This window comes from Balearica regulorum, chromosome 19 (assembly GCF_011004875.1).
Source record: "Balearica regulorum gibbericeps isolate bBalReg1 chromosome 19, bBalReg1.pri, whole genome shotgun sequence".
NCBI classification, from domain to species: domain Eukaryota; kingdom Metazoa; phylum Chordata; class Aves; order Gruiformes; family Gruidae; genus Balearica; species Balearica regulorum.
Window position 1 is genome coordinate 12,496,104 of NC_046202.1, and position 25,273 is coordinate 12,521,376.

General features: G+C 52.9%; 2 protein-coding genes and 2 non-coding genes across 4 annotated transcripts; 2 read left to right on the top strand and 2 right to left on the bottom strand.

Annotated features, from left to right (window-relative positions):
- The first annotated feature begins 7,684 nt into the window (after window positions 1-7,684).
- Window positions 7,685-7,766, top strand: TRNAS-UGA (transfer RNA serine (anticodon UGA)). The gene has a single exon. It is a non-coding gene; the product is annotated as a tRNA-Ser (tRNA).
- A 711-nt stretch (window positions 7,767-8,477) lies between these two features.
- TRNAE-CUC (transfer RNA glutamic acid (anticodon CUC)) lies at window positions 8,478-8,549 on the bottom strand. Its single transcript has one exon. It is a non-coding gene; the product is annotated as a tRNA-Glu (tRNA).
- A 4,329-nt stretch (window positions 8,550-12,878) lies between these two features.
- LOC104631097 (C-C motif chemokine 5) lies at window positions 12,879-14,911 on the top strand. The gene is made up of 3 exons (XM_010298954.2): window positions 12,879-13,073; window positions 13,554-13,665; window positions 14,268-14,911. The coding sequence occupies exons 1-3, from the start codon at window positions 13,001-13,003 to the stop codon at window positions 14,353-14,355; spliced, it is 273 nt and encodes a 90-aa protein (XP_010297256.1). The 5' UTR covers window positions 12,879-13,000; the 3' UTR covers window positions 14,356-14,911.
- A 7,459-nt stretch (window positions 14,912-22,370) lies between these two features.
- Window positions 22,371-24,056, bottom strand: LOC104629528 (C-C motif chemokine 4). The gene is made up of 3 exons (XM_075771706.1): window positions 23,900-24,056; window positions 23,321-23,432; window positions 22,371-22,923 (listed from the first exon to the last, which is right to left on the bottom strand). Exons 1-3 carry the CDS (start codon window positions 23,970-23,972, stop codon window positions 22,836-22,838), a joined length of 273 nt encoding a protein of 90 aa, XP_075627821.1. The 5' UTR covers window positions 23,973-24,056; the 3' UTR covers window positions 22,371-22,835.
- Window positions 24,057-25,273: the final 1,217 nt, after the last annotated feature.

The following is a 25,273-nucleotide window of genomic DNA, read 5'->3' on the forward strand; positions in this document are numbered from 1 at the left end:
ACTTTCTTTTTGACAAATCAGCAAAAACGGAAAAAGAATAAAGACACACACTTCTTTTCTGCAAGTGAAAGAGATCAGCTTAATTTTATGATGGTAAAAGATCATGGTGGTATTTGGCTTCTTTTTCCCTGTTGACTGACATCTCTGATAGTTTGGGAAGCCAGAAACGGGTCATTTTGCCAACATGCATTTGTGGACTATACCGAGGTCCATATACAGCACTCTCAAATGGTCGACCTGCCAAAATTTATATCCAGGAAAACCAAAGTTGTGTCCCATTTAAAATTGCTTAGTGGGATGGTTTGTATAATTAAACAGTAGTCAGATCATCAGTGATTTGGAAATGCATACAAAATAACTGCTGATCATTGTGGATAACAAAGGTTGGAAGAAGAACAAGGCAGTTGCACAGAGCAAGCTCGAGCTGTCTCCAGTAAAATCATATACATAGTATTATGGACAATCACAAAGTTATATCTATGCAAATAAGAACAGGGCAGAGGTGCAAAATGGGAGTTTTCATCCTGAAATGTCTAGAAAGGCACAAAGTGTTGGGCCAGCCAAGCACTTCAATGTGGATTATGACAGCTATACAATAGGAAAAAGGGCTGCACTTCAGTGGGCAAATGGGAAGGCAGCAGAAATAATTTAATTCTTTGGACATCAGTCAGGCTGATCACAAAAGACAATGCTGAATTCTTACTGACAATCAGTCATGTAAATCTCACAAGATTAGGTAGACAATCCTTCCTACTGTTTAAATATTTTCACAGTTCTTATTAAGCCAAAATAAATAAAAAGAAAATATGAGAAAGGAAACTGCTAAAAAACATGTATAATTTTAAATCTGAAAATTAAAAAAAAAAAAAAAAAAGATTTGTGAAGGTCAGATTTTCAGAGACCGAAAATACAATGTCAGTATTTCTCCCCTAAAGAGAAATTCAAAAGCAAAAGCAGAAGCTGGACCCTAGTATCAAAGGGACTCTGATCACCCTGGCAGGTGCTCCACCTTGTCCATCCAGCTTTCTGCCTGCATAAAGTACATAAGCAGAAGTCCAGGTACCAAAGGGAGGTTTTGCTATTTGTTTTGTATTTGTGCCATGTATCATCGCAATGGCATTAGTGCCTCAGCAACAGCCTGGCAACCCCTGGTTGCCCTTGGAACAGGGACCCTGCCTTCGAGGGTGTGCGTCGTCATCTGCAGGTGGCCCGATGCTGCTTCCACGACTGGAGTCACCTGGATGCAAACGCTGCATTGACATTACATCTGTCCTACCGATTACTCGAGCCTGGCTGTAAGTGCAGCACCCGGGGCTTTCATGTGTGCACAGGCAAGCTGTCCTGTGTCACCTCCAACTGGGATTTATGGTGTTTTGGTGCAATCATTTGAGCTTCAAGAGAAACCAGGGTATCCTGCCCACCAAGGCTCATGTTCATTCAGCAAAGCGTACAAGTCATCTGGGCAGCCGGGGCATTAATTACCCACTAATCAGCTGATCTCCTCTCTGTCTTGAGTGTTTAGAAGCTGCATATTTTTTCTGTTTCAGGATCTTGATATTACTAACATTGGTTCCTGGTATTACTATTCAGGCTGCAGATCTTTCCTTGTAAATCCTAGTGTGAACCTAGCAACCTGTAGCTATCTGACCACTGATGGTGTTTGCTAAATATGTGATTAAACATTAGATGTAGCAACAAGATCATTAAACTTAAGCAACACAAAGAAAGAAAGAGCTCATTATTACATTCCATATTTCCTATCCTACTGGCAAAAAGCAAGATACTTACCTTCCCCATTCAACACACCTCTGATTTTCCTGCAAGCTCTTTCAGCGCTCATTTTCATGGCACAGATGCATTTATGCTAGAAAAACGCAAGTGTGAACCACAATATCTCAAGGTTAACAGCAATTAAGGACTTAATTTAGGTACAACTTCAAACATGCAAAGCTCCTTCTTCACCTGCCATAGCACATTTTTCCTATATTTCAAACTGTGGATTTATTTACATATTACTGAGAGCCAATAGCCTGTACAAGCCAAGCCTGTCCTTGTCCAGGGCACAGTGGCATGGAAGAACCACTACAGGTTTACAAAACTGTATCCAGTGCATCTTCTGCTCCAACAGAGCTTGTAAAGTGATGGAGTGAGCAGGATAAAACAGAAAAAAAGTAAGAAGAGATAGGTTAGCAGCACAGAAATTGCAGGGCAAGTAGAGGACAAGGTGACAGGAGGTGACATTTAATAAAACCAGTTTGTCCAGCTGTAAAAATATAAAGGTTGCAGTGCTAAAAATTAACTTCAACTCTTTATGGAGAAGGTCTCTGGACAGCAGAGGAGTTTCAGAAAATGGTGCACAGGAGAGAGCTGGTGATGAGAATACTCTGCACAGCTCAAAGTCCAGCTTTACTCAAGGGTAAGTCCAGGGTCTGGATACAGGCTCGCTGCTGGATGCTTTCTGGGGAACACGTAAGGGGCCAACCCCAGAGCAGCTCTGTGGGTTGAAAGCACGTGAAAAACAGAGACACTGTGGGCTAAGAGATTATTTCGTCTTTACTTCTTCATACTATAAAGTGGTAGCTTTCCCATCCAGAGCACTTTCTTTCTGCCCATGGTTCTACTAATCTACCCTCATCAGCCAGCAGCTCTGGAGGAGGGAAACTGGCACTCCAGGAGGGTCTCACTCTCCAGCCTGGGATGGTAACTGGTGAGGTTTGCTGAGAAAATACCCTCAGTCCCCCAGAAGGAGCTGGTACCCATCTTGCAGTGGTTGCATATGTGTGTGAGGGCCCCATGGCATGGTCAGCTCACTCCTGGCTCTTCTCTCAGTGGGAGCTTTCAAAGCATTGGCGTGGGAGTGACAGCAACAGCAAGGGATGCTCAGGAGGTGGCACCACAGGTCTTTCCAGCATCACTGAGGTGTTCAATTCAGGGGGTTCTCCAGCTGCATGATGTCCAGGAATGAGATTATTACCTCTCTTTGAAGTCCTCCTTTAAAGGCTCACCACTCATCAACACCCAAGGCTATGAAGCCTTCTTAGTGCAGCCCTCCGAAACTACTTCATAGCCATGACAAGGTACTCCTGGCAAGTGCACAGTGGCTCTGCCTGCCATGCAGAAATAGGTGACCCCAACAGACTGGGCAGTGCCATCAGTGAGTACAGACTGCTTCATGTCTCTTTCCAGAAAAGACACCATCCTGGTTTCACCTGAGATAATTTCCTTCATAGCAGCTAGTATGGGGCTGTTTTGGATTTGTGCTGAAAACAGTGTTGATAATATAGAGATGTTTTTGTTATGTAGAGATGTTGTTGTTGCCCCTGAGCAGCACTTACACAAAGCCAAGGCCTTTTCTGCTTCTCACACCGCCCCGCCAGCGAGGAGGCTGGGGGTGCCCAAGGAGTTGGGAGGGGACACAGCTGGGACAGCTGACCCCAGTGACCAAAGGGACATTCCATAGCATACGTCGTGCTCAGCATGTAAGGAGCTGGGGGAACAGGAAGGACAGGGGGGCAGCAACATTGGGAGTGATGGTGTTTGTCTTCCCAAGAAACCGTTACATGTGATGGAGCCCTTCTTTCCTGCAGGTGGCTGAACACCAGCCTGCTGACGGGAAGCAGTGAGTGAATTCCTTGTTTTGCTGTGCTTGCACATGTGGCTTTTGCTTTACCTATTAAACTGTCTTTATCTCTAACCACAACTTTTCTCACTTTAACCTTCTGATTCTCTCCCCCATCCCGCTGTGGGGGAGTGAGCAAGTGGCTGCATGGGGCTTAGCTGCTGGCTGGGGTAAAACCACGACAGACACCCGTGGGGTGACCATCCATGGCCTTCTTAGGCTGTCCTGTGGACAGCCTGAGCGCCCTTGGTGCCGCTGTTACCTGCAGCGCTCTCGGTGGTCCCTGCAGTTGCGGGGGCTATGCCAACTCAAGTGAGTCAACAAGGTAGAGCATTCAGACCTAACTCTGCCCCAAGCAGTAGGCACAGTTCCCAGGGCAAGAAAGCCGTGGAAGGCTGTCTGTGACTTCCTAGCACAGCGGTAGGACCCACTACACCCACCAGGACAAGCTACTGCACATCCATCCATGGAAAGATCTCAGCTTGCAAGGTCCAAACATGACTTCTGTCCTGAGCAGCAGCTAGCACACCTCTTCCCTGTGAGCAGCTCTCCTTCCCCAGGGGCTGGCCCCTTCTTCCCCTTCCCATGGACCAAGCTCCTTCTCTTCTCCATGAATAAAATCATCAGTTCCTCCTTATGAACCAAACTTCTTCCTGCCCCATCTTTCAGTAGAACCCCCCTTCCGTCTCTCCTACTTTTCTTTCAGATTGTGACCCCATGCTCAGGGTGGAGAGAGGGAGATGGCTTCCCTGGAGATGGGGTTGGCAGGTCTAGAAGGAGACATCAGCTGCCACTTATGCCAAGCAGGAGGATGGTTTCTCCATTTTTCCAGTTTAGGTTATCTTCCTGCTCTGTAACCAGTTCCCCTCTTATCTGGGAATCTGGGACACAGCCTTACACCAAAGCAGTTGTCAGGCCCTAGAAAGCCACTGGGAGAATACATGGCTTCAAAACCTCCGGAGATTTATTTAAACAAAGACAGAGGGGGAGAAGCTTTAGATACTCGCTGTAGTTTTCATCATGCCATACCAGCTGGGAGACATGGGAGTCATTCGCTGCAAGGGACTCTTTTCCCTGGATTACAGCTTGATTTCTAGAGAGGCTGAATATACAGAATCATAGAATCTTTTTGGTAGGAAAAGACCTGTAAGCTCATCAAGTCCAACTGTTAACATGACTAAATGTAAAAAATTAGCACAAATTTTTGGTTTTGATTCAATGCTTAACCATGTGAAGGAACACCTGCATGGACAGAGCTTGCAGGGTTTCATTAGTATTCACAATGCACAAGTAGTAGTCTCCTCTTGAACATCACATACCATCGTATTACAACCAGTGAGATGCTTAAGCGCAGTTTTATGGTCAGGACAAAGTGTGTTAACATCGCATCAGGTAATGGGACACAGCAGTGAAAGGTGACCACTGTGTGCTGGGTCCAGCAAAGCCAGCACTCGAGCAAGGCAGTCACTGTTTTCTGAAACTTGGAAGATCAAAGGGTGAAAACTTGCAGGTAGCAGCAGAGTCTGAACATTTCTCTGAAGAAGAAAAAGGTCTGTCTCATGACAGATCTTGTGGTTTTCTATATTGCATAATACTGAAAAGTGCCATTTGTTACAATAGAAGATCTGTCAGTTCTCTGTTGAACTCAGACTTTTCTGTAAACACATCCGGTTCTTTCTACTAGGCAAGATTGTTTTGTCTGTAAATATCACAAGAATTGTATATCAAAATAGGTGTTCACTGCCAATGACACAAGATTAGATAAGAAAAATGTCAACAAAAAAACCCCAACTCTGAGAAATATTGTGGGAATTCTGTCCAGTGCAACGAAAGTCTGAGTCCAGCCAGGCTGCAAGAACCAGTTGGGGGATACGGTCTCCTCCAGACCCTTCTGTCTGGGCTCTGGAGCTCTCCAGACCACAACTTCTGCCTTCCTTAATCCCTTCAGACCTCTCTTTCAAGCTCTGGTCCCCTCCAAGCTCCTCCATTAGGGTACCTCTGCTCTCCCTCTGGTCCTCTCCAGGTCCCTCCAGTGGGGTGGTGGATGGGGGGGGGTCCTTTCCATAAGCACTGTGGACCCCTCCAGACCCTTCTTTTTGGGCTCCAGTCCAGGTCTATGTGCTCTGGTCTGGTCCCTGCAGAGTCCTCCATTTGCCATCTGAAGGATATTCGAAAACTTACCTTGAAGTGAAACCTCACCTCAACAGACCTCTTTGGATACCAAATGCACAGTACTTAATCCTCAAAAGGAATAAGGAGAAATAGCTCATTTCAGACCATAGACCTCATCTTCACTAACTTCACTAACATCAGGATGTTAGTGGCTTTGCAGGTCTGAAGGTTCTCCACTCTTGTGCCGTACCCTAACCTGAACTCCACAGGCACTTCAGGAGATTCAGAGAATGTATCTCCCAGCTCTGAACATGAACATGGCACCTTGAATACGGGGAAGGAAATTTGGATAACTGAAAGAGATAAATTGGAGCTCAACCTTTCTCCTGAGTCTCTCCATAATTGTTCAAAGACGGTATTCCCCTCACTCACCCCTCTCTTTATCCCATTTGCTGCCCTTGCTCTACTCACTCTCTCACGTGTCCAGTGTCAGAGCTGGTTTGAGCACCTGGTTTCCAATGCATCAATACATCTGAGCAGGTGACCACCCGTGCCTGGGCATCCACCCATGCCTGTGGGACTGTGCCAAGCCTGACTCATTGTCAGGACTATGCTTCTCCTTGGTCAATTGTGGTAGGTTGACATTGGCTGGACACGACCAAGTTGCTCTATCACTCCCCTCCTCAGCAGGACAGGATGGGGAGAAAAATAAGACGGAAAAATGCCCCCCTCCTCCTTCTCTCAGCTTTTTATTGCTGAGCAGATGCCATATGGTATGGCATATCACTTTGGTTAGTTTGGGTCAGCTGTCCTGGCTGTGTCCTCTCCCAAGATCTTTCCTGTCCCCAGCCTACTGGTGTTGGAGAGACAGCCTGCATGCTGTGCCGGCACTGCTCGGTAATAGCCAAAACACCGGTGTGTTATCAACACCTTGTTCACTACCAATACACAGCACAGCACTGTGAGGGCTGCTGTGGGGAAAATTAACTCCGTCTGAGCCAGACCCAGAACACCAGTGGAGGAGGGAAATCAAACCACTCCGCGAGGCAGAGGCCAGGGTGGGAGGCAGTGCAGGCAGACCCTCCTTTGGGCTGGAGCTGAGCACGGAGGAGCAGTGGTGAGGTTTCCATCCCAGCTGCCTCTGCTGATAAATCCCCGTGGAGAGGCATGGCGTGGTGGTGACATAGTGAAGCACTTGCACAGCTCTTGGGCATAACTCTGGGAACCCAGAGAGGGCTTTGGAAATCTCAGTATGGGTTCCTGGAGCCAGATCCCACCCAAACCAGGGATAGGCATGTGCTTTTAGGACTGTCCTCCAGATAGGATATCTGTGCTCCAAAGGAGAGGCCAAGGTCACCTCAATCAGCAAGGCTTTCCTCTCAACAGTCACCTTTTCTTCCCTTCTCCAAATCCCCTTTTTCAAAAGCCAAAAAGCAGGCAGCATCCTGGTGAAAACCAGACCAGTCTGCAACATCATCCTGCCGCTATAGGGCAAAACACTGCCTGGACCTGTGTCAGACTGCCTCAGTTAGCAAAGGCTGGGGCTGTTTCCAGAGGTGAATGTAAGTATGCTGGGGGGGAGAGGGGGTGGAGGAGGCTGGGATGTTCCCAGACTAGGAAAGGAGGTTGGGGATGGTCATCCAGGGACAAGTTTCCTGTTGGATGCAAGGAGATGAGACGGGACATAGACGTGCCACCATGTCCCTCTCCCATGTCACCACCACTGGTGGTGTGACTGGTGCCCAGTCCCCTTTCCCAGCACTGCTGGGATGACTATTTCCGAATCAGCCTCAGCTCTGCAGGGCAGATGGCAGCAGTAACAGTGGTACCCGTGCCGGGTGTGCAGCAGGAGCCAGGACAGCAGAACCCACATCTGTGGGGGATCAGGTCCTGTCATGGGCCCTGGGGCAGGGTGACAGCCATGGGGTCTTGTGGAGACCCTCTGAGCCAGCTGCTGTGATGGCCGAGCGGTGAAGGCGTTGGACTTGAAATCCAATGGGGTTTCCCCGCGCAGGTTCAAATCCTGCTCACAGCGGGAGCTTTTACTGGCGGCCCCTGTGCCCAGGAGGGACAGATGGACACAGACCTGTCACCCTCACTGAGGCACCCTGCATCTGCTGTCCTGCATCACTCGGTCCCTGCCCCTGATCTTCCAGGGGCCCCTTACCTTTAGGAGAGGTCCAAGGCAGTATTCAGGGGAGCAGCCCTGCACCTCTCCCTACCAGAAGAAGAAATCCTGCAATAGCATGTCCACCCCACACAGATGGGTGATCCAGCTCCCTACAGCCCATCACTGTGCTCCCCACAGCCTGTCAACCCCTGCTCCCTACACCCCATCACCCTGCTCCCTACAGCCCATCACTGTGCTCCCTACAGCTGTCACTCTGCTCTCTACAGCTGTGTCACCCTGCTCCCTACAGCTGTGTCACTCTGCTCCCTACACCCCATCACCCTACTCTGTACACCCCGTCACCCTGCTCCCTACACCCCATCACCCTACTCTGTACAGCCCGTCACAGCCTCGTGGCTGCCCCCCATCTGGGGTATTTTTCTGCTGGGTGGTGCAGCCTGAGAGCAGTGAGGGACAGGAGGCTGCTGCCACCCCCCAAAATTCATCCAACCCTGACTCAGCCCCATGCACTGGGTGTGGGAGCTCCTGAACCCCGTGCTGAACCCCAGGAACTGCTCGAGGGCAGTGCAGCCACCCAGGAAAAGGCTGGGACCTGCCGTGGCTGCAGGGACCCCCTTCCCTGGCTGGGAATCGAACCCAGGCCGCGGCAGTGAGAGTGCCGAATCCTGACCACTAGACCACCAGGGATGAGGTGGTGATGGTGGTGGACCAGTTGGTGGCCACCAACCAAGCCCTGAAGGGGGACACAGGCCCCAGAGCCCAAGGAGAGGACCAGATGGGATGGATGGCACAGCCTTTCTGGGAACTTCACAGGGATACCTACTTCCTTCTGAGAGCTGTGGCATTGGGAAGGCTCTTTGTGCAAGATGACCCCATCACTGCCAGGCCTGAGGAGCCAGAGGTGGCTATGCCAGGACTCTGATAACCGCTGAAGGCTGGTTTGGGAAAGACAATGATGGCCAATGGTTCGAGAAAAGACTTAGCAGTGCCCTGGGGGTTCACCAGGGAGGTTCAATCCTGATGATGATGGAGCATGGGCCGCATTTGTGCTGCTATACATTGCCAGGCTCATGTGACACACATCACACTGGGCACAGTCAATCCAGCTTCATGGACACAACAACCCGGACTCATGGTGCACAGCCAGGGTTTCCCCATAGTCACCCTGGGAGAAGCAGAGCAGTGTAGGTGCAGGCTGATTGTTGCCAGCAGAACCTTCCCTGCTCAGGGGAAACAGGGGCCTGAGCCCTTGTGCTGGCAGAGGGAGTGTGTCTGGGGTCCTCATTCCTCCTGGTTTCATAGTGACATTTGCATCTTTATTTTCCAGGGGAAAACAGCTGCTTGGGGCCATCTTTTGAGACTTCATCTGGAGCTGCAAAGAGCAGGTGATCCCAATTTCCAGAGAGTCCTTCCAAGGGAGCAGAGACTTTTGCCTTCATTTACCCCGCAGAGGGAAGGGGCCCTCTTTGAGCCAGCGTGCTCGCGGAGCTGTGCAGCCGGAGGGGCTGGGCGGGAGTCACGGGCGGCAGCAGTGCACTGGCACTGCCCTGGCGCCTTGTGGCAGGGATGCTTGTGACCCCCCGCCCCCTGCCCTGCATACCACACATAGCTTGTTTCCTTGGCCCCATACATACCACTTAAGAAAATAAGACTTAAGAATCCTTTTTACTTAAGGGAAAAAAAAAAGAAAAAAAAAAGAATTTTAAAAAGAGGCTAAGTCAAGGGGGGGAAACAAAAAGTGACTTCTCCCTCACCACCTGCACTCATCTCCTAGAAAAGAGGATTTCTGCTGAATAGGAAGATGGAGAGGGGCTTGAAATGTGCTCCTCACTTCCCAGGTGGTTGCTACCAGCATGGGCAGGACAACAGGGCGCTGCAGAGCCCGGGACCCTGCCCAGGACTCAAGGTGACAGTACAGCTGTCACCTGTCCCTGCAGCGCCCAGCAGCAGCGGGGTTCAAACCCGAAGGGGTGAGCACTGATGCCGAGGATGGCACCCGGGGGTGCCCGGTGCTGGCAAGAGCCCTGCCTCCGGCTGTGTGCAGCGAGGAGGGACCCATCCGTGCTCCTGGGCAGGCAGGAGGAAGCACTGCAGGGCTTCTCAGCAGATGGGCGAGCCGTGATGGAGAGGAGTGAGAGGGCTCCTGGAACATTTCCCGCAGAAGACGGCAGAGGGCCCGGTGCTCCTTGAATGTTCATTTGTGGTTGAGAGGGGAAGTAAATGGACAGAGAGAAAGTCTCTCTGCAAAGGTCAGTGCACACAGAGTGGGGAAACCTCCTTGTTGTTTGCTTTGTCCCATGCAGCTCCCACAATGGCCAGTGCAGCTCCCCACTCCATCTGAGGCCAAACCCCAGCATGGTCCCCCCTGCAGCCGCTCCATGCCATGGTCTGGAGTCACAGTGGGACATCTGGCATCCAGCTCCTTGGCACCATGGTGCCCCTATCTTTGCCCAGGTTCCTCTGCAATGCCTGGTGGATCCCAGCTTGGTCCCTGCCTTTGCCACCACGTTTCCCTGAGGAGCTGCACTGCAGTGAGCAGGAGAGGGTAAAGGGAGGCAGTGGGTAGCTTTGGAGGAGTGCAGAGTAGGACGAGGAGGAGAGCAGGGCAGAGTGTCACACTCCTGCAGAAGATGACCTGGAGCAAGGATGGAGCCACGATGAATGGTCTGGCATCTTTCCAACACCCTGACATCTCTGCCGTGATGGTCAGGGCTGCAGAATACACCAAAATCCTGGGCAGGGCCAAACTCCCCAAGTGAGGGGCAAAGCTGGGCTGTGCAACGGTCACACGGGATTATGCCATCTCTTGGGCATGTCGGGTGGGGGGAAGAGGAAGAGGTGGTGGGCTGAGGCACAGGCACCCTGCGCTGTCAGAATGATATGCAGATGTCATGGTTTTGGTTGCCTCTGCAAGCTCTAATAGAGTGTGAGCTCTGTCAGCCTTGCGGTTGGGGGAACGTCAGTATCACCCTGTGGTTTCTTAGATCTCTATCTGGCCATGTCAGATATTTTGTCACAGGCACTAACAGTTCCTTCCTCTGCCAGCAGATCTGGGCACACCAAAACAGGTTCACTCGCATGTCCTGTAGCAGGACAGTCTCTGATGGCAGAGAAAGGGGAGATGAGTGACTGCCACCCCACCAAATGCAACAAGGAAGCGATGCAGCCCAGGAGCTGCATGTTGGAGCCCAGAAGTGTGCGGGGCCATGTGGTGAGGCAGGTGGTGGGGATGTAAAAACTTTCTTTATACAGTTAATGCTCCTTTAAAAGAGAAGTCCCAGCCCCAGGATCAGCCCTGGGGCAGCAGGGACAGGTCAAGGCTCAGTACAAAATCCAATTGCTGCTGTAGCAAGGAGACGAGGCTGAGACACATCACCTTGCTGTGCACCCCCACGTGGATCTGGGCACGAGCCCATAAAATAGGCAGAACAAGAAACTAATTGCAATACTGGAATACATTCAATATGGGAGAAGCAATAAATAATCCCTCTCCCCATCTCTGGGAGTGGGATGTCCCTTGGCAAATTCCAGCTGAGATTCTGTCCCTTGCAAAGCCTGAGTACCTGCTAGCATGTTGTTGTGCTGCCCCCAAATGCCACCACCGCGCTTTTGTGACAACCCGGTGGTGTCGCTGCTTGGTTCAGCTCCAGGTCCTTCATGTGCTTTTGAAGGCAGGAGCCCTCAGGCTCCCCTGGACACCACCATGAGGATGGCTCCTGGGAGGATGAATTCAGAAAGCCATGGCCTCTTGCCCACCCCAGCAGAGTCCCCGGCATGGCCCGTGGGGACCCTCCTGCAACACCGATCCCCACCCGTGGGGACATTGTGGTGATGGGGACACTGGGGAGGCAGCCCCAATACACCCAGACACAGGGAGGTCTCCGAGGGCCCCACACAGACCCACGCAGTGTGGTGGGGGAGAAGGAGAGTGGGAGCAGAGCAGCACTGCGGTCCCTGCTGCACTACTGGCGCTGCGGGGCAGTGAGGAAATCCCGGGGAGATGAGTTTGTGGTGCCTCATGAACAGCAGTTGTCACTGAGACCTGGGCACGAAATACCCGGAGAAACCACAGGCTGTGAGCCGGCAAATCTGGTGGCTGTTGCAGAGAAGAGAGAGGTGGAAAAAGGGGAAATGCTCCCTGGGACATCCTGGGGAGCCCATCACCTCGTGGCCAGGGCAGTGCTGGGGAGCTCTGGGCGAGTCACGTCATGAACCCCGTGACCGTGAGTGTGCACAAGGGGATGGGACACGAGCTGGTCCCTCGCAGCTCCTCGGGCAGGGGAACCTCCTGCTCTGCCTTTTGCATCATGCTTTGTACCAAAACCCATGCTGCCATTTGTGTTTGCCCCGTGTCTCTGGGAAAAGATGGTATTTATAGAGTCAGACCACCAAGCTGGGCTTCCCAGGCAAGCACTCCCCTTCCTGGCTGATGCTGGGGTGTGTTGGGAGGGGGTTGGATGTTCTGAGCTCCATACCGGAGCATTGAGGATTTTGTGTTTTATCGTGCCAAGACTGCCAGCCCAGATCTACAACCAGTCTCCAGTGTACCAGCCATCCTTGCTGCCTGCACAGGCAGCAGAGCTCAGAGCGTGCCTGCTGCCCATGCTGCCTGCCTGCATCCACCCTGTGCGCATCCCAGACACAGAGGCTGGACCTCTGCTGTCCCCAAGCCATTCTGAGAGTCTGAGCACCTCTGTCCTCAGGGCCTGGGTTCTTGAAAGGGAGATTGGGTTGAGGTCCTGCTGGCCCTTCGGGGAGGATGCTGAAATGGGTTTGTTGAGTACTGCTGTCGTGGTGGTGAATCAAAGTGTGAACCTTCATAGTATCATATCCTGTCTTGGTCAGTTTAACCCTCACATGGGTGTTGATTTGCTCAGACTTATCTCTCCTCACATAGAGGCTATTCTGGTATTTCCTAGACCTGCTGCTTCCTTTTTTTCAGCATTTCTGAGGCAAAGGTACCATGACATCAGCTCTGTTACGCTTTGGAAACTCCAAGTGTTTGTCTTGCAATCTGCTTAACGGAGCTGGCCACTGTCCCTATAAAAAGCAAGGACTGAGCCAGCACCTCACACCAGATACACGGGAGGAATCTGCTCTGGTCCTGCCTCTGCCCTCGCAACTCATCTCTGTCCATAATGAATGTCTCCGCAGTGTGCCTCTCCATCATCCTCGCTGCTGCCCTCTTTTCTCGGGTCTCTCCTGCTCCAAGTGAGTACAGCATCCCTCTCTGCTCTCTTGGGGAGGATTTTTGCTCTGACTGGCAGTAACTTTAAGGACAACTGGAAAAAGTTAGGTGCAAAGGTTGGAAACCTGTGTGAATAGCTTCTCCTGCTGTCTTGATGCTGGTCTTTCTTTCTAGCATCCTTTTATTTAGAGATGAATTTTACTGATAAATATCAAAATTTTCAGGCTTCACCTCTCCTGATTTTGTTGTTGGGCTTTAGGAGTGGTCCCAGGGTGGATCAAGGGATATTTATAATTGGAAGTGAGTGCAAAACATTTAACAAGCAATCCTAGCAATTACTTTAATTAAGCTTTGGTGTTCACAGCAATTTCTTGCCAACTTTCTGGGGAAACAGGAAGAGAAGAGGGCTCCACAGCTAAGTGGATGGTTACTCATGCTCTTGGCTGGGGAATGTGCAGTTTATTGAGTGATAGACTCATGCTGTCTTTCCTGATCTCTTCCAGTTGGGGCTGACACAACTGTGTGCTGCTTCAGCTACCTCTCACGAAAGCTGCCCCAGAGTCATGTGAAGGATTATTTCTACACCAGCGGCAAGTGCTCACAGTCAGCAGTTGTGTAAGTACCAGCTCGTGCTCCGGGCTCTGGGGAAAGGCTCCGCCAGCCTTTGGGCTCTTTGCTTCATGGCCAACGGGGCCAGTGGTGGTGTGAGGAACCACGCTTGAAGTAAGGGAAGGGGGAAGCCACCATGGGTCTCATGTGCAGCTTGTGAGTGCTGATCCTCCTCAGCTGAGAAATAAGTGGTCTCCTTGAACCATCCTGGTGCTGGGAATAAGATGTTGGAAGGAGGTTCCTGTGTAGAACCTCCCAGTGGTGAGGAGCCCAATGCACATAATGTGCCACCTGCAAGACTTGCACCTGATATGCCAGCCGCCCACGTGCTGCATCTGGGCTCACCTCCACACTGAACACAGCCAGGAACATCTAAGCATGCAGGGGTTCTCCCAGGGAGATCAATCTCTCCCTGCCCTCAGGGTTTTAGCAGACTCTGCAGCCCCCTGATGCTTGGGGTTTGTGGGATGGGAGCCTGGAGGGGAGATGACCCCCTTGGGAGCTAGCCCTGGTCACAGGGCAGGTCAGCATGTGCCCAGGAGGTCACTCGAGGCCCTCAAGTCCCTTTCCCCTTCGGGGCTGTAACACCTCGCTGCCTGACTTGACAGGTTCATCACCAGGAAGGGCCGGCAGGTCTGTGCTAACCCTGATGCCAGTTGGGTGAAGGAATACGTGAATGCCCTGGAGCTGCAGTGAGTGCTGGGAGCTGAGAGGACTCTGCCATGGAGAAGTCCTGCAAGATCATCCAACAGAGTCTTGGTACAGACATAGAAATCCTGCTGCTGAGCACCAGGACGTGCTGAGCCACCTTGGGACCCCGAAGTTCCTTTTGTCTTGCAAAGGTGTCATTTACCCGTGACAATTTCGCCACCCTTATGGGCAGCTGTGATGCTGGGGACCTCCTGGCCTTGCAGACCCATCTCGGCGTGGCCTGCTGTGTGGCTAAACTTTCCCCTCCTTGTGCCTCCGCTGCTAGAATGGGAGGGGGATTTTATCTCCAGAGCTATTTGTGGGAAGTGGTCTGTCAAAATTAGGTGTAAGTGTTGTCATGCAAACCCAGGCTGACTCCCAAGTCAGCTGCCTGAGTTTTGCCTTGGTACGGTAGATGCTGTGAGCGAGATCTGTCTCCTCTGTGGAGGAAGTGGTATGCTGGTTACTTACAGGATGCTCGTTGTGGAACCACGTTGTTCAGCCCTGTTCTCAAAATGCTGTCTCTTGCTGATGCCAAAGAATAAAGATTTTTTTCTCTCTATGTCAGTTCTGGAAGAGGTTGTTCCCCTCCTGCCTGGAAAATCGGGACCAATAGGACCCCACTGCAACCATTTTGGGAGAGGCAAGGGAAGAACCCTAGCTTCCCAGCTGGAAATGCCTCATCCTCTTTAGCCCTAAAAATCTTCCCTTCTGCATCGCCTCCCTGCTCCCAGCGCCACAGCAGCAGCAACCCCACCAGACTCCAGCACCTCCCAGGGCTGCTCCCCCCTAACTCTGCGCTGCCGCAGAGCCAGCCCTCAGCCCCAGACCTTCCCCCCATCATATCAGTAGCCAAGGCCAGGAGCTGGTGGAGCTGGATCCCCCTGGATCTGCCACTGCGGGCTCGGCAAAGGGATGTCTGGAAATGACGGCGGGGTGTGTGCAGGGGGTGCATCGGTGTCGCTGCAGTGAGCTCAAAGGAGGGCAGCTCAGGGACTGGCCAGCCTGGACCACATCCCCAGGCTCCTCCAGGGATGCAGCCTGAGCTGTGCTCAGCTCTGGGTATGCTCTGTTAGTGGTTTACTACAAAAGACAGGCAACAATTTCTGCTGTTCTTCAGCTGCTTTGAGAAGGAAACTTGAATTTGGTTTAAAAAAGCACAAGAGAACTTCTGCATGAAATAAAACCGACAAAAGCATTTTATCAGCCTATGGTTTGCGATTAAACCTAGCTGATGTCTTTGTGGGGAGAGAATGAGACTGCTGGGTCTGACCTCTCCGCTGCTGAAGCTCTGCAGGGGGGGACGGGGACCTTTGATCTCCAGACTGTCTCCATCAGAGCTGCCTGAAGCAAAAGCTCAGAAGCTTTTGTATCGTCCCTTGGCCAAGTGTATCGACATCTGGCAGCTTGTGCATATCAAATTTTCACCTCCCAGGACACTTTCCACCATGAAATGAGCTACTCATCACCCCTGGGAGTAATTTCTGAGGCCTCTCTCTTTGCTAGCAACAAATGATCCCCCATAATTAGGGGCAAGCAAACCAGTGTGAGATATAGTGTCTGTAAAACACCCTCAAGCCCATGGGTGCCACAGTGGTCTGCAAATGTTCAGGTTGTCTCCTGTTCTCCCCTTGCTCATCATCACCTCTCCACAGGTCTCCCTGTTTATTGATCACCCTTTCCTATTGCAGTTCCTTATTAACTGCCTCAAAGTCCCTATTTCTGGCAGGGCCCGAGGCCACCGCTCTCACCCGCCGCCCCGGGGGCTCTCCGCAGCCTGGGGCTGTGTTCCCAGCAGCAGGCAATGGGTGCAGAGACCTCACAGAGCCCAAAGGCACGGAGGAGGCTCTCGGTGCCCAAGATGAGGGTCCCCAGAGAGGAGGGGGCAGCCCCAGCCATGACAAGGGGCCTTTCCAGCCCTGGTGGACCCCAGTCTGCTGGGCTGAGCTGTCAGAGCATCCTCCCAGGGAGAGCAGGCAATGGAGGGAGCCCTGAGATGTCTGTGCACCGAGAGCTGGTTCCACAACCCAAACTGATCATGTCCCTGCATCCTGCCTGTGTGCTGCCCAGGTGCTGAGTGATGGAGAGGGCCCCAGGGGTTCCAGGGCTGGAGGGGGTCCCAGATGCTTGGTGATGGGGCACAAGGTGGCACAGCCCCAGGCAGGACAGGGTGGCTGTCCCTGGGGATGGGGAGGAAAGGTGTAGGGGAATGGAGGTGGGGGCAGAGGGCAGAGGGGCATCAAGGAGATGCAGAGGCAGGGAGCTGGGATGCTGAGAGCAGAGGACAGGGGCAGAGGAGGGAGAGGGAGGATGCAGTGGAGGAAGGGATCCCAGCACTAGGTCTGGGATGGGGAGAGCCATGTTGGGTCAGTGGGATTTATAGGCACAGGGGCTGGGGCCCAGGGGTGCTGCCCCACCGCCCACCCTGACAGCAGTCTTGCAGAGTGAACAAAGACTTGGCAGGAGGAGATGAGGGGGCATTGTGCTCCACAAGGAGTCAGGGCCCAGCTCTATCCCAAACTGGGGCTCACAGCAGGCTCATGGCTGGGTCCCCACACCTTCCCCTGTGCATCCATGGGTCTGGACTGTGGAGGGCAGGGTTTGGGGGTCCCAAAGCCACCACTCTGCTGGGGGTGGGCAGGAAGGAGAAGCCTGTGCATCAATGTCCAAGCTGAGTGATGGAGACAGCATTCTGAGCTGAAGGTTTTATTCCTTAATAACAGCATGAAACCACGTCTACAGAATAAGGCTGAAAATTGCTAGTTAACAGCACACCTGAAATGCCCCTTCCCTCAGGGTATATGAGGGATGCCCCAGAGTAACTCTCAAAGGACCCCAAATGGTCTGCAGGCTGGAAAGGTAGTTCAGCGGGAGAGGAGAGGTACAAGGTTTTGTTTTGCATCCCTGCAAAGCAGCTCTGTCAGTCTGCTATGGCAGGAGGCAAGGGGACCCGGGAGACAGCCTGGCAGTGGAAGGAAGCAAGGAGGAGATGCAACATCAGCCAGGTCTTCCTGAACATGAGTATAATCAAACAGTGCTCATGTTGGTTTGCTTTCATACAGTCACCCCTTGAGCACTTCTCAGAAAACTTTTAAGCGTTGCTATCCCTCTCTTACAGAAGGAGAAACTGAGGCACGAGGTTGCCTTTGCAGAGTCAGGCTGGGTGAGGTGGGCTGATGGGGCTGGCACCCCCACAGGACCACAGCAAGTGAGAGGTGAGCAGTCCACAACACCAAAATTGTTCCTGTGCAAGAGGAGTGGAAGAAGCTGGGGCTGGCCCTGGGATCCCAGGAGCCAGAGCTGGAGCACTGGAGGACTAGATAGGGGTGGCCATCTCAGTGTGTCCCAAAAAAGTTCACAAATGCCTTCACCTGGCTGCCATCAGGGTCAGTGCAGACCTGCTGTTTCTTCATGGTGATGAAGCTGGGAATTGGGCAGGACCAGGAAACCTTTGTGATGAGGAAGGGATGCACCACTGCAGAGCTGCACCAGTCACACCGGGGTTGAGAAATGTCCTTTTGTGACCATTGTCTGGTGCAGAGACAGCCAGCCAAGGGGATGTGCAGAGAAACCAGAGAAGATCCCCGGGCCAGACTCCTGGCTCTGCCTCAACTTGCTGCTGGCTCCCACAGGCAGGGGGAAGGACCACAGACCCAAGTGGCCACTGCAGAGCGTGTGGTTGGTGTATCCTGGGGCAGGCACCTTCTGGGCATTTCTCTGCAGCACACCAACCACTTCACCTGGAGCACTTTCTCAGCTGTGTGGGGGTGGCTACACCCCACAGGATACCAGGAATAACCTCCCATCCTCCCTTCACTGGGCTCATCCCAGCATCAGCATGGGCAGGTCCTTCTCAGTCGTCTCCTTGCAACTGGAAAGCGTCTCTCCTTGCCAGGACTGAGTGATGGCCAATCCCAGATAACACCCTGACAAGCTCCACTCTTGGTCCCAAAGCCAAAGGCTTCCTGCATGGGCAAGAGCCTGTACCCAGACAACAGCTGGCTGCTCGCACCTGTTAGTGGTGGAGAAATAGTCCTTCACGTGTTTCATGGACAGTTTCTGCCAAGTGCATGTAAAGCAGCATTCAACTGGAAGAGATCTGGGGTGCAGAACTGAATCCATATGACCAGGAGGGGATACAACATGGATGGGCATGGCCAGTAAAGAACAAGCACTCCCAGCAGGCCATGCTCCAGACCAAGGAGTCAGAACAGGTCATGCCTGTTCCTCAAGCATTACAAGTCACCATCATGAGCCCTTCTTTCCCCAGGAGAGGAAAACCCAACCCAAACACAGAGAGGGATTCACCTGGCAGGCTTGAGAGCAGATGGCAGCAACAAGGAGAGCAGCAAGGGCAACCAGAGAGACCTTCATGTTCCCATCAGGAGCTAAGCAGACATACAGACCATGTTTGTGCTCAGCTCTGATCCAGTCCTTACGCTCCGCAGGGAAGCCCTGGTAATGGGTGGTATAAATGGGTGGGTTTAGGAGAAAGGCTTCTTGAGTGATGTGGAACTGCCAGAACATGGCCAGTGTAGGTTAGAAAGACAAAACTCAAAGAGGCAGAGCCGTGAGGCCAAGTTCAAACCATCATCTATCAAAGAGCTGCAGGGAAAGGTCATGGCAGGATGTACATCCCTTAATATAGTAGGTGCTTCAGCAACATCAGCTAGAAATAACCACAACTGCACTCCTCATGTTGCAAAGAACCGCCAAGAGCAGGAGCCCTGAAGGGGCTGATGAAGGGGGTAAACTACAGAATTGGGTCAGGAACAGGGCCCAGCCATTGGGTCTGATGGTCTGCATGGCTCACCTCTTTTCCCAGGGCTTCTCCCAGCTTCACTGAGAGAAAGGGAACAGACACAGGGTTCATGCTCTCAAAAAGACCACAGGGGACCAGGATACCAGGTCCAGTCTAAGCACATCCAGTTGTGGACCAGGCTTGACTCTTTGCTCATGGCACCTTGAGGGTCTTCTGACCTTCTGGGTGCCTTCTGAGCAGCAGGTAGTGAAGGAGAAGCCTGTGATTCATGGGGTCCAGCAGAGTCAACCTGCCAGGCTCCATGGAAGCAGCTGGGCTTGGCTTTTGTCCACTTCTGTAAGCACATGAGAAGCCTGATGGCTGAGTGACCTTCGAGCAGGCAACTGGGAAGCTGAACTCTTCCCTTGCCCCTTGGCTGGACTGTCATTCCTTCAGCTGGGTGGTGAACCATTTGGCCTTGCTGAGTCCTGACTTGTGTCTTAAGACTTGATACCTGGCTCCACGCTTGTTTGTGCCCCATGTCCCCCATGCAGTCTCATGGTGGAGCCCATCCCAACTTGCACCCCATTTTGCAGCACAGATGCCCCTGAACTGCTTGCAGAGCAAAGAAACCTGCAGGAAAGGGAGTGCTGGGCTGTCAGAGTTGACATGGAGAAGGTGTTGTAAATGCTGGGCCAGGAACTGACCTGTAGCTGGGCCATCTCTGGCAGATTTCTGTGCAGCAGGCACAAAAGGGCTGGAGATGCCCCAGCCTCAGGACAGGACCGTCGAGAGCAGCTGGTACCTCCTCTGGATTCAGCAGTACCTCTCCCCACAGCAGCTCTCCCACCTTGTCCAAGTGTCCCCTCCCGGCCGCCCTCCCCTGCTCAGAGCTGGCAGCAGGCAAGGGGCTGCAGGCAGGCTGCTCCCGGCATGTTTGACCCCTGGGGCTGTGATTTCTCCTTCGCTCTAACAGACCCCCACCGTGGTGCTGCCCCCACCATCCCCATCCCTGTGGGTGGCAGGGACAGCCAGGCAGGGTGGGCAGGCATGGGAGCCCCACGCAGACACCTGCCCTCACAGAGCCTGACACAGGGGAAGAGACGGGTCTGGGGCAGGGGGAGCAGGGCTCCTGGAGCAGGCTGGTTTGGCTGCTGCACCTGGACCTTCAGAAAGGAAACCGAAACCAGAAAGGCTGGAGAAGGAAATTCCCACATGTGCCTGGGCTCCTGGCCAGGGACTGTCCAGAGAAGCCAGCTGCAGCACTGAGTCCTCCTGCCTCTCCAGCCTGTTCCCTGCACCCCAGGCCTGGGGCAAACTTCAGACCACCCAAATGTTCCCTCTCACCCACGACATCCATCCTCCATCCCCTTGCAATGCCCCGAGCCCCACATCAGGGACTATTTTGGGCTCCTGCAGTTCCTCTGCAGCACCAAACTCTGCTTCTTGGCACAAAAGGTGACTGAGTGTGCAGAAGGCATGGGGAGGTCGGGATGCTCTCAAGGGTAGGAGACCCCAGCACTCCCTTCCCGGGCTCCTCACCTCTCCACCTGCGGGCAGCAGCTCCTGTCCATCTACCCCACCATGCGGTGGCCAGTCTCGCTCCCGTGTTTCATGGCACAGCAGGGAAGCCCTGCTCAGGATACACCTCTGCAGATTTTGTCTCTCCCCCATGATGGCAAGCCCTGGCCATATTTTGGGACATGATTTTTGCAAACATGCTGACCCACCTTGTCCCTGCTTGGACCGTCTCTGCTAGGACCCTGCTGTGCCAGGCGAGCACAGGGACCCTGCCAGGGGTCAGTGGGAGCTTGTGCCTCTCCCAAATCATCCTCCTGGCAGAGCAGTTAGGAGACATCTCCATGGAGCTGGAGAGGAGCCCTCCACATGGTCCCTCATCACCAGCACCATCTCCTGGGACACAGCATGGTGCCTGGGCTGGGTCTGCCCTTTGCTGGGCTGCTGCTCCTTGGATGCTCCATGAGCCCTCCTGCCTGCAGCCAGCTTTCCAGCTAGGAAAACACAAGACGAGAGGGAAATCACAAGACATGAGGAGGTGCTTTCCCAGCCTCAGGGTTGCCAAGTGTGATCTATAGCTGTGGGAAAAAATGAAACAATAAGAGGAAGGCTTTCTTGCATTAGGAAGAAGAAATACCAACTGGAGCAGAATGGCTGCAAGGCCAGGTCGGCTCTGGGTGACCATGCTGTTGGGGACATTTCTTCTCAGTGTGCAGAAGCAGAGAAGTCTGAGCAGTATTGCAGGGCCAAGCTGTGCCCAGAAGTGTGCTTTTACCCTGGGGACCTACTCCCTCCCATTCACGTTCCCATGCAAAGCCACATCCCAGGAATGACTACAGCCAGAAGAAAGCAGGTTTGCTGGTGGCTGTTTTACCCCTGCAGCACAGCCAAACCCTTCCCTTCATTTTACTGGTGGGAAAGGGAGGAACAACCCCTGTTGGGGTGGTCAGAAAGAAGGCTGGGGTTCCTGCCCCTTTCCAGGCAGCACTGTCGGGGCCCGGCAGGACCCAGCTGCGCACAGCTGGGGCTGGTGGCCAGAGATGCGGTGACGTCTCAGAGGAGCAGATAGTTACGCCGCGGGGCTGCTGACAGCGTGCATGTGGGTGCCTGTAGGCTCTGTGCTGGGAAACACTGCTGCTCAGCTGGTGGAAATGGCTAGGAGGGGTGGGTACAGGCAGGGAATTGGCCCTGCTCCAGGCCCCAGCACCCTTGGCACGAGGCCAGATGAGCAGCTCCTGTGCCCCGGGTACCTGCCAGCTCCCAGGGCAGCCTCAGCACCACGGCAGCTCCGTGCCCTCTGCTTCCTCCCATCCGGCCATGAGTCGCTCTCCCTTCTCCCCCTACAAAGCCTCTGGCAGGATTTTACCCCTTGCAGCAACGTGTCCCATCACTGCCCCACTGCACACACAGCATAAACAGGGACCAGTTCGGGGTGCGGCTTGTGGGGCTGGGAGCGGCAAGCAAGCATACGGATGTGCCTTGGGGGGTGTGGAGACTGCATTCATGTATGTATAAGGCTCATATGCGCATATAAACATGTCCAATTCTGTAGAGGATGTGGGAGGCGGGGGTGTATGTGGTGGAGGTTGAGGTGTCAGAGGATATTCGTATGTCTGCAGTATGGAAACTATATAGTTTTGCTTCAAACCCAAATTTCTCATCATCATGTGCCATATAGAGTGTGCCGATGGGCTCAGGGTGAGGTCCTGTCTCTGTGCTGGTGAAGATCACAGGGAAGGGAAAAGAGGGAAAAAAGCAGAAGTTTCATCCGAATTCTTTATTCTCTAGAATCGTGATTTCACACATGTAAGCCTGGGCCACTCATCATCCAACACTGAGACTCTGAGCCACTCTCCCATAAATATCCCCCCACCACCCTCCCATAAATAGCATTATTGTCCTCAGAAGAAAGTACTGCCTATGCTATATGATAATTTCTCAAATAATTTAAAATAATATAAGAACAATAGAGGTGCAGTCCCATGGGCCTTCCCAGGCCATGGGCAGAAGTGTCAGGGCAGAGGGATGAGGTTGCAGACTGGTCCGTGCAAGCAGCAGCACCCTGACACGAGATGTCTCCTGGTGCCTTCCCAGCAGTCCCTTGGAGCAGCCTGCAGATGACGTGGGCTCCTGCAGCTCCTGCTGCCCCAGTGTCCTGCTCCATCGCAGGAGCTCAGGATAACACGACTCATGCATGACAGCAGCTATTCTTGCCATCTTGCTTTGCTCAGTTCTGCTTCAAGTTTTGCAGGTAACTTTGAACCCAGGTGTCGCTGGGATTGGCACAGACTTGGCGGCCTTTCTTTGTGATGAACCTATGGAACAGGGATGAGACATATTAGATCTCTGCTCAGACCCGCATCCAGGAGATGCTAGATCCCAGCTTTGGGGCATTGCAAGAGGTTCTCCCCTCTGCCCTAAGCTGCTGCTGAAACCAGTGGCTGGCTGTGATTTCCCCAACTCCCACCCCTTTTCCCACCCTGCCTCCTCAACTCCTGCACAAAAATCCCTGGGTGTCCCCACAAGAGCATCCCCAGCAGTCCCCACATCAGCCCTTTTCCCTTGGGGTTCCCCTCACCCTGCTCTGTTCCTACAGACCCCCGTGCCCAAAGCCACCCTGCCGAGATGGTCGCACACCCGCGCACACCCCGCAGCGGCTGTCCCTGCACCGTCCCAGCTTGTCTGCACCCAGGAGTCAGCGCTGGTACTTACACAATGGCCGGCAGGGTGCAACTGGTGCTGGTGCTGTAATAACGCAGGATGAGCTTCTGTGGGAGCTTGTGGCGTGCGTAAGAGAAGCAGCAGATTGGGAGGTCGGATCCAACTGGAAGAGGCAGGGAGAGAAAACGTGAGCATGTGCTGGGCTGCATGTCGGAAGCAGCCAGCCCATCAGATCAGGGAGCTGTGCTGGCAGGGAACAAAGAGGGGAATTAGAAAATAATTAAGGTTGAAATGGGCACTGGGGATCATCTGGTCCAATGCCAGGAATGGTATTGTCACGTGCTGGGGGAGATTCCCACCCAGTCATTGCTCAGAGCTTTGTTTCCCCACCTCCCCCAGCCCCAGGGCAGAGACTGAAGTCCCTCAACTATAACCAGGAATAGGCACCGCGAGCCCAGGAGAGATGGATGGATGGATGGATGGATGGATGGATGGATGATCTCAGTGCAGAGTGGAGAGCGGTACAAATGCTGAAAAATTCCCAGTTATCTGCCAGGGGAGCTCAACGGAGAAATGATAATGAACGCTCAGATCTGTCCTTCCTTTACATATCAAAAAAGCAGGACTCACCTGGGCCAGAGAAAGTTTGGGAGCAAGAGGCTGCAATGAGGAGAAGAGCAAAAACGGCCGCAGAGATCTTCATCTTGGTGTCAGGTGAGGGCAGTCGGAGCAGGACCAGAAGCTCTGGAAGATGCGGCTCAGACTGAAGCAGCTGGATTCAGCTCCCTTTAATAGGGAGTCCTGGAGGCAGCCGGGAGAAGCCTGAGTGGAAATTCCAGAATGATGACAGAGGATGTCATGAAAGTGAAATAGCTAAAGGGAATTAGAAAAGGAGAAAAAAAAGAAAAGATGGAAAGAATGGGATATGTTCAGATTGGAGCCAAGTGTGTTGAACTCTGACTCAGTGCTCATTTTCGATTTCATCAAATCAAAAGGAAACTAAAATGTGCCAAGTAGCATCGCCACAAAGGGGGGAACTATTTATCTGAACTAGAGGGGTTTTCCCTGTGTGTCTGTATAGCAAAAGACATAATGTTTGCCTAAGATTATGCAACTCTGGAAAAGAAACCCAGGCAGGCTCCACAGCATGCTCGTGCTGTTATGTGCAAGATGTTTATCAAAGGTTGGTAAACTGCAGCACATGGAGCCAAGGGGTGGCTGGACCATGGGCTCTGCGCCACCCAAAGTGCTCTGCCCCTACCAGTCCCACAGTGCTTTGCTTAACGTGGACCGGCGAGAGACTGAGGCTGGAGGCATCCCTGGAGATCGTCCAGTCCAGCCCCTGCTCAAAGCAGGGTCAGCTAGGAAGGCTGCCCAGGACCATGTCCAGATGGACTTTGACCGTCTCCAGGGATGGAGACTCCACAACCTTTCTGGGCAACCTGCTCAGTGTTCAGTAATAGAGTTTTATCTGGTGTTTAAAGAGAATTTCCTGTTGCCTGTTGTCATGTCACTGGCCACCACTGAGCAGAGTTGGGCCCCATCTACTTTGCTCCCCAAATGCACGTTGACAAGATCCCCCTGAGTCTTCTCCAGGATGAACAGTCCCAGCTCTCTCAGCCTTTCCTCCTAGGAGAGATGCTCCTCTCCCTTAATCATCTTCATGGCCCTTTGCTGGCCTCTCTCCGGTATGGCCTTATGTCTTTCATACTGGGGAGCCCAGAACTGGACCCAGCACTCCAGCAGTGGTCTCACCAGTATGAGCAGAGGGGAAGGATCACCTCCCTCGACCTGCTGGCAATGCTTCTCCTAATGCAGCCCAGGAGCCTGTTGGCCTTCTTTGCAGCAAGGCCACATTGCTGCTCAAGTCCTGTTTTGTGTCCTCCAGGTCCTTTTTTGCCAAGTTGCTTTCCAGCCAGTTGGATCCCAGCGTGTACTGCTGCCTGGGGATGTTCTTCCCCAGGGGCAGGACTTGGCACTTCTCCTTGTTGAACTTCATGAGGT